General features: G+C 46.7%; 5 protein-coding genes across 5 annotated transcripts; all 5 read left to right on the forward strand.

Annotated features, from left to right (window-relative positions):
• Positions 1–2,017: 2,017 nt before the first annotated feature.
• On the forward strand, positions 2,018–2,383 carry TEOVI_000251800 (inhibitor of cysteine peptidase; the record flags this gene model as incomplete). Its single annotated transcript, XM_067225586.1, has 1 exon — positions 2,018–2,383. One exon carries the CDS (start codon positions 2,018–2,020, stop codon positions 2,381–2,383), a length of 366 nt encoding a protein of 121 aa, XP_067081687.1.
• A 956-nt stretch (positions 2,384–3,339) lies between these two features.
• Positions 3,340–3,879, forward strand: TEOVI_000251900 (kinase binding protein CGI-121, putative; the record flags this gene model as incomplete). The annotated part of the gene is made up of 1 exon (XM_067225587.1): positions 3,340–3,879. One exon carries the CDS (start codon positions 3,340–3,342, stop codon positions 3,877–3,879), a length of 540 nt encoding a protein of 179 aa, XP_067081688.1.
• A 493-nt stretch (positions 3,880–4,372) lies between these two features.
• Positions 4,373–6,010, forward strand: TEOVI_000252000 (SET domain containing protein, putative; the record flags this gene model as incomplete). Its single annotated transcript, XM_067225588.1, has 1 exon — positions 4,373–6,010. The coding sequence occupies one exon, from the start codon at positions 4,373–4,375 to the stop codon at positions 6,008–6,010; it is 1,638 nt and encodes a 545-aa protein (XP_067081689.1).
• A 400-nt stretch (positions 6,011–6,410) lies between these two features.
• On the forward strand, positions 6,411–7,430 carry TEOVI_000252100 (folate-binding protein YgfZ, putative; the record flags this gene model as incomplete). Its single annotated transcript, XM_067225589.1, has 1 exon — positions 6,411–7,430. One exon carries the CDS (start codon positions 6,411–6,413, stop codon positions 7,428–7,430), a length of 1,020 nt encoding a protein of 339 aa, XP_067081690.1.
• A 983-nt stretch (positions 7,431–8,413) lies between these two features.
• Positions 8,414–11,653, forward strand: TEOVI_000252200 (protein kinase, putative; the record flags this gene model as incomplete). The annotated part of the gene is made up of 1 exon (XM_067225590.1): positions 8,414–11,653. The coding sequence occupies one exon, from the start codon at positions 8,414–8,416 to the stop codon at positions 11,651–11,653; it is 3,240 nt and encodes a 1,079-aa protein (XP_067081691.1).
• Positions 11,654–12,582: the final 929 nt, after the last annotated feature.

Raw genomic sequence — 12,582 nt, forward strand, 5'->3', positions numbered from 1 at the left:
AATATTGGTACTGTCACCAAAATTAACAAATATAACAATGATAGTGCAACAGTATCATCCACCAACAAAAAATATATATATATAAATAGCACGCGCAAAAAAAAAAAAAAGAACATACACAAACATTGCGTAAATGCCCTCATTCACTTACTTGCAATCCCTCAGCCGCTCCCCTCCTCCTCTCTTCATTCTCCTCTCTCATTTTTTTTTAAATATATATATATATATACTCATGAATCAATGTGAAATCACTTCTTCTTCTTTCCACTCCTCCATTCTTTTTTTTTCTTTAATACTTCGATGGCTGAAAAGGTGACGAAAAAACGCTCATCATTCCGACCGGAACGAGCGCGTGGTGGACGTGGCGGCGGAGGGACCGGGCGGGGAGCTCAAATGCCTGATCCCTATCAAGCAATGATGGCACTTATGGGAATGGTGGCAGGCGGGGTAATGGCGCGTGGTGGACGTGGCGGTGGTCGTGGCAGTCGGGGTGGAAATTCGCAGCGTGTGATGGGTGGATTTCAACCCTTTCAATAAATTTATTTCTCCTCATCACCACCACCACCACAATCACAACCACAACCACAACCACCAGGCCTACTTGTCAATACTTCGGTATCGCATGATGTGAAGAAAAAAGAGGAATGGAAAAAAAAAATGGAAAAGAGGAATAGAAGGAGAAAAGGAAGTGGATGGGTAGTTGAATGGAATGGAATGGAGGGACAATGACAAAAAAGCGCTGTTTTGACTGTTGTTGTCATTCGCGGCGTGTTATTGTTTTAATTCCAATAGCCCTCTCATCCTCGACCCCTTTCTTTCTTTTCGCTGTCCTGCTTTTCTTTTTTTTAAATTAAAAAAAAAAAACTTCTGCCTCTTCCTCTCTCTCTCCTTTTCTTTCCAGCTGCAGATGCCGTTGGGAGGACGAAGGTGGTGCCGTAAGTCCAACACCGAAAGAAATACGGATCTAAAGTCAACGGTGTGTGGATGGTTGTGTGGATAATACAAAACTAACAAATAAAATGAAGGTGAAACAATGGGGGAGGGGGGTGGAGATTAAAAAAAGAAAAAAGTGAAGGAGGGTTGAAGAATGAAGAAAGAAAGAAAGAAAGAGAGGGGGTAACTGGTGTGGGCGCGAGAGGAGAAAGCGTGCTGAGAATAGGAAAAGTTGAATGGAAAGACAAAACAAAAAAGATGAAAAGTGTGTGGTACAAGTGATGAAGGTGTGGCGAGAAATGTCCCGATGCGCCATCATCACATTTGTGTACCATCACTTCTCCTTCCACGCTTTTGTTTGTTTGTTTTTGTATTCGCTCTTATCCCTCTTTCCATTGCTTCAATGATGCTGTGGTGACGGAGAACCCTCTTGGGCGTCCGGTTGCGTGGCATCGCTGCCCTTCTAACCGTTTCTTTCAGCGTGGTATCTCCTTCACATTCCCGAAGCCTCTTATTTTGCCTTTTTTAAAAAAGAAAAAAGAGAAAAAAGATAGAAAGGTGTGGGGAGTGGGGAAGAATTGGAAAAGGGATAGCGAAAACTATGGAGAAGATAAGCGATACAGGGAAACAAACTCACGCGTGCAGTTGCATGAGTGCCAGGTTGTTCAATCCCTTAACGAGAAGTGACAAAATAATATAACGAAAAGGGAAAAGGGAAATAAAGGAAACGAAAAGCATGTGACGGCAATATTTCCTCCCACTTCCACTTGCTGCATTTGGTACGTGCACCGCTCCATCAAACAAAACAGCTATGTTGATAATGCCACGAATGTGCAGGTGGAACACGGTGGCTTGTGATAACTCTCCATGTCATTGATTTTTGTTGCTCTTCCATTCCTCAACCCCTCCCGCTTCTACACCGTGCTTGACTTCTTTCTTTCTTCTTTTTTTTCTTTTCTTTTTCCCTCTCTCTCTCTCTTTCAATTTCACTTTCCCCCTTTGTCGTGACACACACACACACACACACTCCACTAGAAAAGCTTTTTTGTTTTCTTTTCTCCCCGCGAAAGTGACCTAATACAATATGTCCCACAACCTATTTACTGAGGAAGACAACAACAAGACCATCCGTATGGTCATTGGTGAAACCTTCACGATTGAACTTAAGAGCAACCCAACCACCGGCTACACGTGGCTTCGTTCAGGTCTCGCCGGTACCGAACTCAGCGATTGCACCTTCGCCATCCAAAGCAAATTTAACAACCGTGCGCCTCATGATAACCACAAGAATCACAGACGCCTATTGGTTGGTGCGGGTGGCACGATGGTACTCGAAGTGAAAGCCCTTAAACCCGGGAAGCACACGCTTTCACTCGCTTACGGACGCCCATGGGTTGGATTCAATGCCGCAGCCAAACGTTACAACATTCACGTCGAGGCCACCGCATAAATAAGGCGGTATGTGGAAGTGGAGAAGGAAGGAAATAAATAAATATATATATATATTTATATAGGATTCTGCTTTTTTGTTTGTTTGTTTGTTTTTGTACAGATGTATAATCGTTTAGTGTACGGGGGGGGGGAGGAGAAGAAGAAAGAGGGAAGAGGAAGTAGTACATATGAAGGGTAAAATAATTCCCTGCCCGCCTTCACTTTTATGTTTTCTTTTAATCAGCGAGAGCAGAACAAATTGAAGCAAAGAAATGAAAGTGAAAAATTAACAGTTTACGTGATTGCTTCCTGAAATAACATGAAAAGGAGGTTTTCCTTTTTTATCATTTTTCCTTTGACTTTTGTACGATGAAGAAGGAAAGGGCATATCCGTCAAAAGGAAAAATGAGGAAAATCTAACTTCATCTGGAGGGGAAAGGGAAGGTGGAAAACTGAATACGCTACTTTGATGTCCTTTTTCCCCTTGTGTTCTTCCCTGTTTCTCCGTTTTTCTTTTTTTTTTTTACCCCTTGTGTGGATGCTTCATATTATTATTTTTATTATTGCTATACCCTTGCTTCGCCTTAGGAAAAAGTTATACCAATGACATAGTGGAAACCAGAGGTGTTCAAAACAAAACGAGTAGGGAAAGGGGGTGATATGCTTTACTTTCTTCTGTTGTTATTTGCTGTTTCCGTTCTGCCGTTTGGAATGCCCGTTTTCCCTTCTTTTTTAAACTGCTTCAATTTAATAGCTTATGTTTACTCCATCCCGCCTTTTATTCTCGAATTTGAGCAGGCGTAACTTTCAGTTGCAAGGGTGACTGGAAGTGTCATTCAGTTGTACACAAGTCTTAACGCCCTAGCAATAGAAGAAACACCTACGTTTAACGCTAACCATAGCAAAGACAAAAGTAGAACAAGCGTCACGTTGGAAAAGCAAGTGAATTTGTTTGGAAACTTGGGGAGACGCGTAATGGAACGAATTGGTGAGTTTACCGTCATGGCATTTCATAATGTTCGCAATGCCGCTGCACTCCACGATCACTTCAAGAAGAAAAAGATTGACGCGGCGGTTATAGATGCAGCTTACATTGTGTCGCACCTTCACCTTTCCGTGGCTCTGCATCGCTTATCAACTGAGCCGCTTATCACAGAAAGCGGTGCCAAATCAGTCGCTTCTTCATCAACCGCTTGCGGCACATCTCTCGTACCAGAGCGGAAGGTTACCGCTCGCGATGTTTTTTCGTCGCTGTCGCACACTCGCAACCTCGACCGGGTGCTGGAGCGCCTTACTTGCGCAAGCACCACAACTGCAGTCGTCATTGTGTTGCATGCGCCATCGTCCCAACATGTGGAGGGCGTTGCGGCATTTGTTGAAGGTGAACCGCATCGCTTGTCAGATAACAACCGTTACTGTAAAGAAGCGGCCGTCCGAGACTTTTATGGCGTCGGAGAAGCTGAGACGGGGCTTGAGGCGGCCGTCGTGAATCGGTTAGCCACAAGCGGTATTTGAGAAGTTGTTGGGTTCTGTTGAAAAGTGCTAAAAGGTAGTGAGTGGCAGGGCGAAGCAATGGAAAGTGGGTCTAAAACCGAATTGTGGCGAGAAACGGTTCCATTGCGTGGCGGCAGAAAAGAAGGAATACAAAAAAAAAATGATTGTGGGCACCTGCGACGGCTACTGCAACTGCCATGATCACTTTGATGCCTCTCGTCACTACAAGGCCGGTTGTCGAGTTGTGTTGTGCTGCCGGGTCAGGACAAACGGAAAACGAATCGAGGAAAAGTTTCCGACCCCCTGTGTTTTTTACTGCCTTATTTTCCCCCCTTTCTTTTATTTATTTGCAACTTGAACCCTTCATAGGTTCCCACACGCACAAATTTCCCCCTTTTTTTTTTCTTCCTCACTCAACCCCGCGCGCAGTCGTTTCATTAGCAGGTGGGGTGGCGATTTCCCTCCCGTCCCTCATATATATATATATATATATATATACATATATGACCGGATAATGCCTGGGTGTCTTGAGGTACGTTACATTGGTGAGAGTCATGGCGTGGGTTCCTATACACTGAAACCAGCCAAAGCGGGGGATGTCCTTCTGCAGGAGTACCCCGTCGCATTTGCCAAGGCCCAAAGACAAGACGCACTGGAACCTCATCGCATCTGTGGCGGTTGCGGTATGATCCTCACCAGTCTAAAGGAGGAGTGCCGGCGCTTAGCGCTGCTCGCACTTGAGGCAACCACCGGAGGGTCATCGCAACTTGATGAGCGAGCGCACGGCAGTAGTAATGCATGTGAAGAGCAAAAATATGAACATGAAGCAGTTGGTAATCGAGCGGGCGTCACGGAATGTGCTGTCGAAGCGCCGGAGCTGGCTGTTATAGTCTCACCTGACAAGTTATATGACACGTTCAAGGACCATGAAATGTGGGAACACTTCCAGAAGGGGGTTGAAGCCAGTGACGATATACCAGAAGGCAGAGCCGATAGCGCGGAGGTTCGGTTTTGCAGTATGGAATGCAAGGAGCGCTGCCTTGGGGGCCGGGGCGGGCGTTTCGTGCTTCCACTGTTGCGGGAACCGCCATGCAACGAACTGCAGCTCACCTCTGGCGTAATGGAGGCACAAGGCATTGAAGATGTTGACAAGCTACGCACACCATCCGCTGATACGATCATGTACCAGTCAACAACCTTGACGGCTGAAGTCGCGGTGGAAGTGTGGCCAACCAAGGCCCATGCACTCGCTACGTTGGAGTTTCTTGCAGAGAAGTATAATGCACGATTGCGGCTTGTTCTGTTCATCCTTGCTCGCTTTCTCTCGGACATTCTTTCCACGGGCTCGGTGGCAGCTAACAAACAGTTTGAAGAGCGTCTTGGTGAAAGAGTGCAAGAATTTGTACAGCATTACGACGAGGGTGCGTCGCGAGGCCTATCACCCGAGCAGCGCTCGTTTCTTCGCTTCTCGTGGAAGTGCGTTTGCCGCTGGATAACTCTTTGCTGCGTGAATGAAGGAAAGGTAGCCACTGCAGTTGCAGGTAGCGAAGATAAATTTTGTGAAGGACTATGCAGTGCAGAGAGAGTGTGCTCTAGCACAGCTGAATGGTTCCCCCTCCAACTTTACCTACGTTGCTTTTGGGTAACAGATGCTAATGCACACATGTACGTTGTAGTTTCCCCGCTCTATAGCTTGTTATCCGAGAGGTTGCCAATACTGAGTGGCATATACCGTATCCAGAGCGAAACACATTTTGGCAAAGGCAGAGGTGAAAACGTTTGTGAGAACGAAGATTCCAACGTTGGTAGCGGGCGAGAGGTGGATCGTTTAAACCGTCAAATGAAAATACTCCAATTTCTGTTCCAAACTGTGGACCCGAACAGAGCTCACTCCAGAGGTGTGGCTCTCTATGATGCGGCGGCGAAGATAAACCATAGTTGCGCACCATCAGTCCGATTTGTGCCGACCCATGGCGGGGTCAAGGCCGTCGTTGTGGCGTTGCGAGATATTCCCAGCGGCGAGGAGGTGAGAACGTCGTACATTGAAGTTGGGGCGTATCCCACAAACAAGGCACGAAGGGAGTTCCTGCTTAGCAGCTACGGGTTTAACTGCGATTGCCCACTATGCGTAACTGAATGTGAACCAACATAAGGTTTATTTATTAAACGTGCGTTTTGGTTGTTTGGATGGCGTGCTTCCTGTTCGCTCTCCGGTTCTCACGCGGACATACGTGGTGGGTTTATCGCGCGGCGAGAGGCGTTATTAGTTACATTAACTTACTTGATATTAACCGTAATAGTTACGTATGGTCGGGTAGGGCTCGTTGTGCTGCTTGTGCTAACGCTGCTCTCGATCGTCATTACAAATTTCCAAGGAAAAAAAACGCATACATACACATATCTTATCATTTAAATGTACTACGTTTACCGTTGTTGGTAGTATGAGGAGCTCTGCGCGCGCGTCCAATCCTATCGTGTGAGCAACTGCAACAAAGAAACATAAAAAGGTCACGCAAGTTGTGAAGTTAGTTTCTATTCGGAGCGTTCCGCGTATGGGGTTCAAGTGTCTCCTCTCATCACGCGCCCTTCTTCAGGTTACCGGGTCTGTTGCTCATGAATTCCTGCAGGGCCTCTTCACAAATGACTTGCGGCAACTCCAGCACGGTGGCAGCCTGTGGGGATGTTTTCTTCACCACACGGGTCGCGTTATGTGCGATGCCTATCTTTACCAATCGACTCGCACGCCCGAAGGACAGGTAACTATTATGATTGATGTGCATTGTGGCGTTGCGGACACCCTGTTGGAGCACCTGAAAGAGTACCGGATGCGCAAGAAGTTAGAAATACGGAGTGCAGCCGAAGAGTTGGTGGTGGTGGCTGCTGCAACGATTGGAAATTCGATCTCGTCCTGCGGAGACAATGCTGGAAGTTCCCCATCATCATCGTCGGCAACATACGGTGGGGACCAGGAACTTAGTGGCCCACAAGGTGTGGATTCATTCGATACCTTGGCGGAGACATTTACTGACCCACGCAGCTTCGCTCTCCCAGCCACTCTTCGGAAGATGATTGTTCCTCGGAAAGGTGCCCCACCCACTCTGGACTCAGAGAAATTGTACAAGAAATTTCTGTACGCAGCCGGCGTCGGTGAAGGACCCGAAGTGTTCAGGCCTTCGAAAACACTACCCTTTGAAGCAAACACTGACTTGTTACGAGGCGTCAGTTTTCACAAAGGCTGTTATATGGGACAAGAGCTCACTCACCGTACTCATGTAATGCTTGTCACACGCAAGCGCACAGTACCACTGTTCCTTCAGGGGGAGCTGTTTGACGGGAAGGGAGGCGAAAAAACACCGCATGTTGAGGGGACGTTGGTGATCGGCAACCAGAAGGTTGGTGAGGTTCTCACTGCATGTGGTAACGTTGGGCTCGGGTTACTGCGTTTGAACCACGTGGACATCACGACGCGAAGCTTTCCGGGGTTGTCACTGAGCGATGGCACAACTGTCGATGCGAGAATCCCTGAGTGGTGGGACGAAAAGGAGCTACGCAAAGTCCTCACCAAATCATGATGGTAGCTGAAAGACAGAACGGGGTTGGAGGAGGAATGGGTGGTGTTTTTTGATCCGTTCTACCAAATTTTACTCTCCTATACACAAATATACGAACATTTGAAATGGCGCGGAGAACGGGCGCTTTCGTGCCCGACTAGCCGTGAGAAAATTTGGTCCTGTGGTGTTTTTCCCCAGCACCACCACGCCCATTGCCTTGTTTGTTCTTACTAAATCTATCGTCAGAGTGTATTTTTTCTCAGTGTTGTTATTATTGAATGAAGTGTATGGAGATGATGAAAGTTGACATTGTCCTTGCTGCCGACTCTTTTTTAAACATTCCGTATTCTTTTTGTTGGCGTGGTCGTGTTGTTGCAACCACCATGCAAATACGGGCGAGGGAGTATGCATTGGAGAATACCCCCAGAATAGCGACGTGGCGGATACACATCCTAAGGCAAATACATACATATATATATATATATACTTTTTTATAACTATATTTACGTGGGTGCTTGTGTTGACGTTTGTAGCGTGAAGTTCAGTGGGAGTAAATGCGAAGGTGATGGGTAGAGCCATACTCTAAGTACCGTGTTACTCTCACCCATTATTCTTTCTCTTCCTTCTGTTTTGCTAACTTGTTAAACGCATTTTAAACACGCATTTTGCTTACCGAAGGTAAGAAGAACCAAGCAAAGGTGACGGTGGGTGGCCACACAGAAGTTAAGGATTTCGCTCCGGCGCGCGCACCTCGCTGAACAAGGACGCCACACATAACGGGCTAGCCAAAAAGGGGGAAAAGTGAGGCTGACGGAGGCACGCTTCCCTTCCATCGTTCTGGTTGGTTCTCTTGGTATCGCTCACTCTACCTGCATTCTCCTTCACCCCCTTACCAGGCCATTCTACTAGAAAACAGAAGGGACTTGGCTTACTTACTTTTCCTTTATCTAAGAGCGCCGTGAAGGAGCCAAGGGAGTAAAACGACAGTGTGGTTAAAAAAAGTGATGGGCTGTGGTGCCTCCAGCAGGGTTGTGGAATCCGATGACAGGGAACGGCATAAATCACCACATTCCGCAGCCGAATGTTCGCCTAAGCTGGGCGCCGCTGAGGTTTCCCCTAACGCCAAACTCAAGGAGGTTCCGTCTGTTTCAACAAGCGTCATCGAAGGCCTGAAAGGACACCAGGGGACCTTCGTCATGTCGAAGTTCTCCAATGATAGCATGACTACAAGCGCATCGTATCTCAATCAACCAAACACCAACGAGGCTTTACCTCCCATCAAAACCGCAGAAGCTTCCTTTGCTCCGTCGGACGCCGCTGACTCCACAAGAGGAAATGGGAGATCGCCCTTCGCGTCGAATTTTACCGACAGCAATGTGGCTACCAGTTTTCTTAGAATCCCGCATTTAAACAGTGAGGTTGATTCGGACGCGAGGTTTAGCAGCAACGCATTTGAAAGCAGATGTCGTTCCGGCTCTGTGGTGAGCACTGGCGTGTGCAACGTACCCATACTTCCAACATTTTCCCACTGCAATAGCAGGGATTCACGTTTTCAAAGCCCATGTGGAGTAAATAGGTGTGACTCTTACAGTCCAACGGCTCGTCCTCATGAATGTTCACGCCGCTGTGGTTGGGGGGAGTACGAAACGCTGAGACGACTCAGTATTAATAACAGCATGGACGGCACTAACGGCACCATAGCAGACACAGCAACTACAGCCAGCAGCGTAGAACACTCCAATAATTATGCGGGGCATCGTTATAGTTTCATAGGGACGGACTGTGGGTGTAGCAGCCTCTTTTATGACCCATGTGAGAGGTGCAGCCGTTGTATACTCGACACGGAGGCGGTGTACCGATGCGATTTATGTATGCTGATCTTCTGCACTGACTGCCATGCGGAAATTGGGGCGGCACTGCACAGGCACAAGCTAACAAGCTTCAGGCGCGCCGTAAATAGCAATGTGACTGACTCATTCCTCATCAACAAGGGGAGAAATAGGGACGGGAACAAAGTAATCAATGAATATGTGGTGATAAAGGTGCTTGGAAGGGGGTCACACGCGAAAGTTAATCTCGTGCAGCACCACCAGGATCGTACGTTTTATGCAGTGAAAATATTGCGATGTGACCGTACCAAAAAAATACATCATGGGATCGTTTCGAAGTCCAGCACCGCCAGCGATGATGACCTTCTGCGCGAAATCGCGGTTATGAAGTTTGTATCACATCCCAATCTCATAAAACTGAAAGAGGTGATAGATGACGTTGAATCGCATAAGGTGTACGTAATCATGGAATACTGTGCCAAGGGACCAGTTCATGTTCACGGTGAGCCGCCGCTACCCCCAGAGAAGGTGAGAAAATACGGATGTGACATACTATCCGGCCTGTTGCAACTCCACGCACAGTATCTTTATCACTGGGATATTAAACCGGCAAATTGCCTTGTTGACGACAATGACGTCGCGAAGATAGCTGACTTTGGTGCTTGCGGTAGCTCGACGCGAACCTGCAAGGTTGGCGGCACTCCCGCATACAGCTGCCCCGAACAGTTTGCTGGAACGCATATTGGAGGCCATGTTGCAGATAGTTGGGCTTTTGCCATGACGTTATATCAAATGTCACATGGCACCCTCGCGTATAGCACTACCTCCATTTCCAGCTTGAGGGACAGTATGCTAGATCCAACACCGCTACCCATTCAAGAAGGAGTAGAGCCCGAGTTGAAGGATTTATTGCGCCGAATGTTAAATAAGGATATGTCGCAGCGAATGATGCTACACGATGCTATGAAGCACCCGTACTTTAGTGGATATGTGACGCAAAGTTATACAACAGTCGAGCCTTCCAATGAGTCAGCGGGGTGCATCACGGAAGACTTGTACGCCCGTGCACAGCAAGCAGTGCTTCGAGGGAAACGGGTCGGTGATTTCTTTCATGGCGTGCAGTTTGTGCGCAGAATACGCCGAATGATGGTTCGTCATATCAACACGCACGACGTGGACGATGAAGATGATTTTTTCCCTGAACTCCCAGAGGCATCCTCATTGGAGAGTACCCAACGTTTAGTGACCAACGAAGCTGACATACACGAAGTGCATAAGATAGTCAGTAGTTTCGTCGGGGATGCTGTGAGAGGAGCGCTTCGAATTGACGGAATCCTCATGACTACACTTCATTCCTTCGTAGCGGAGGCGGCACCGTTGGTTTCGAAGCTGTGTTGCAGCAATAACAAGCTCACGTGTGTGGGAACAGTTGATTTCTCGAAGTTTCAACACCTTCGCGTGCTGCAGATTTGTGAAAACTCGCTCAGGCAATTTCCACTGGATGTTCTCCACGCCCCTAGGTTACAGTTCCTGGATTTATCTCACAATCATATCAAAGACATACCGCCCGCGCTCACCTGCGCCCGGGAACTTCAAACATTGTGCATGAACCACAACCAAGTGGCATACGTGGGTTGTAACGAGTGCGGTGCATCCGTCCTCTCAGGAGAATCTATGCAAAAGGTGGTGCTGACTGCCAACCCATTGCGCCATCTACCAGCTGAGATCACATCATGTTCCAAGTTGGAGTTAATTTTAGACGATGCCCCATCGCTGTTGGAAGAGTGGTATGCATCAATTAATCAGTCGACAAGTGTGAGTATTACGTGGAACGACATTTATCCTTGTCGAGTATACCCCGAGGTGCCACTCTTCGTTGCTTCTAAAAGCATTAAACTATATAACTTGACTATACTAGAGGCACTCGGCACGCGTAATGTTGTGTTGACACAATTCGAGTCGTGGCTCCCCACAGGTGAAGTGAATTCTGCTGCAATGGAAGAGCACGTTCGACGCCGGCAGAAGGAGTCAGTGAGGGTTAATGGAAATGATAGCGAATGTGAAATTCGCTCGCCAGTCGTTAGAAAGACGGCAATGAATGTCGGGGATTGTCTTCCCATACCGAATATTCTCTCTAAATCAGTTTGTCGGTTCCTCCATAGTTACTTTATATTGGAAGAGAAAACCTCCTATACAGTATCTGCCTACGGAGCTCTCAAGAATTATCTCACAACATGTCTCGGTAGAAATGAAAGTGTTGTTGTATTTCTCGATGAGCGGAGGGATTCACAAAATACCCGTGATACAATTGTTGCAGTTTTGTGTGAAGTACTGATGGCTGCGAAAGGGGGTAAGAGAACACTGAGTGGTTGCATCAGCGATGTAGTTGATGCGACGCGGGGGCTCTACGCGTGATGGTCCGTATTCGTTTCGATAATATGCGGTGCCAAAGAGGGTAATGTAAAGAGAGAGAGGAGGGGAAACAAAAAAGCAACAAAGAGAAAAAATAATAATGATAATAACAATAAAAATGCGCGGTTTATTCAAGTGCAGTTTGCAAAACGGTTGCGGTCGTATTGCTTTTCAGTTACCGTGGATGTGGAAGGGTTCCGCATCCGCATTCCCACTTTGTATGTGTATTTCTCAATGTGTATTTATGTGTTCATGTGTACGTTTATGTCTGTAGTCGCAGTTGATATGCAAGTTGGGAGCCATTTGGTTCTTGTGACTGCCGTTGGTCACCTTTATTTGTTTGTTTTTGCGTAATGTGCCTGTTGTTTTTTGTTTTGTTTTTGTTTTTGTTTTGTATCTTTTCCCTTCCACCTCCACCTGTCGCACGCCTCTCTTTTATTTATTTACCTATTTTTGTTTGTATCGAGTGATTTGTGACGAAACGCTGTCCTTTATCGTGAGGGGTTCTTGTTTTGTTTTTTTTTTGCATTTACTATGGAGAAGTGAATCAAAAGGAAAATAAGAGCAAAGGTAAAGAAAAGTGTATCGAGGAACAAATACTGCATGTACACCTGTTGTATTTGTGTTTATTTTACTTATTATTTTTTTTTGGCATTTTATCATTTTAGTGCGGAGGGCACGGTGCGGTGTGGTGTGATGTGTCCCACGAGCCTGGGTAACATATATATATTTATATATATTATTGTCATTAAAAATACAACTATATGTTACACATGTATTCCAGAAAGAAATTGAAATGAAAGGAAAAAGAGGGGAAGAATAAGTGCATGTATTGCACAATACCACATCCATTTATTTGTTTGGTTTATTTGCCTTGAGCGTCACGGAGAATAAATGTTTAAAGTGTTAGTGTGTGTGTGGGGGGGGGGGGG

The sequence above is a fragment of the Trypanosoma equiperdum genome (assembly GCF_001457755.1).
Source record: "Trypanosoma equiperdum strain OVI genome assembly, contig: ctg_561, whole genome shotgun sequence".
Taxonomy (NCBI): domain Eukaryota; phylum Euglenozoa; class Kinetoplastea; order Trypanosomatida; family Trypanosomatidae; genus Trypanosoma; species Trypanosoma equiperdum.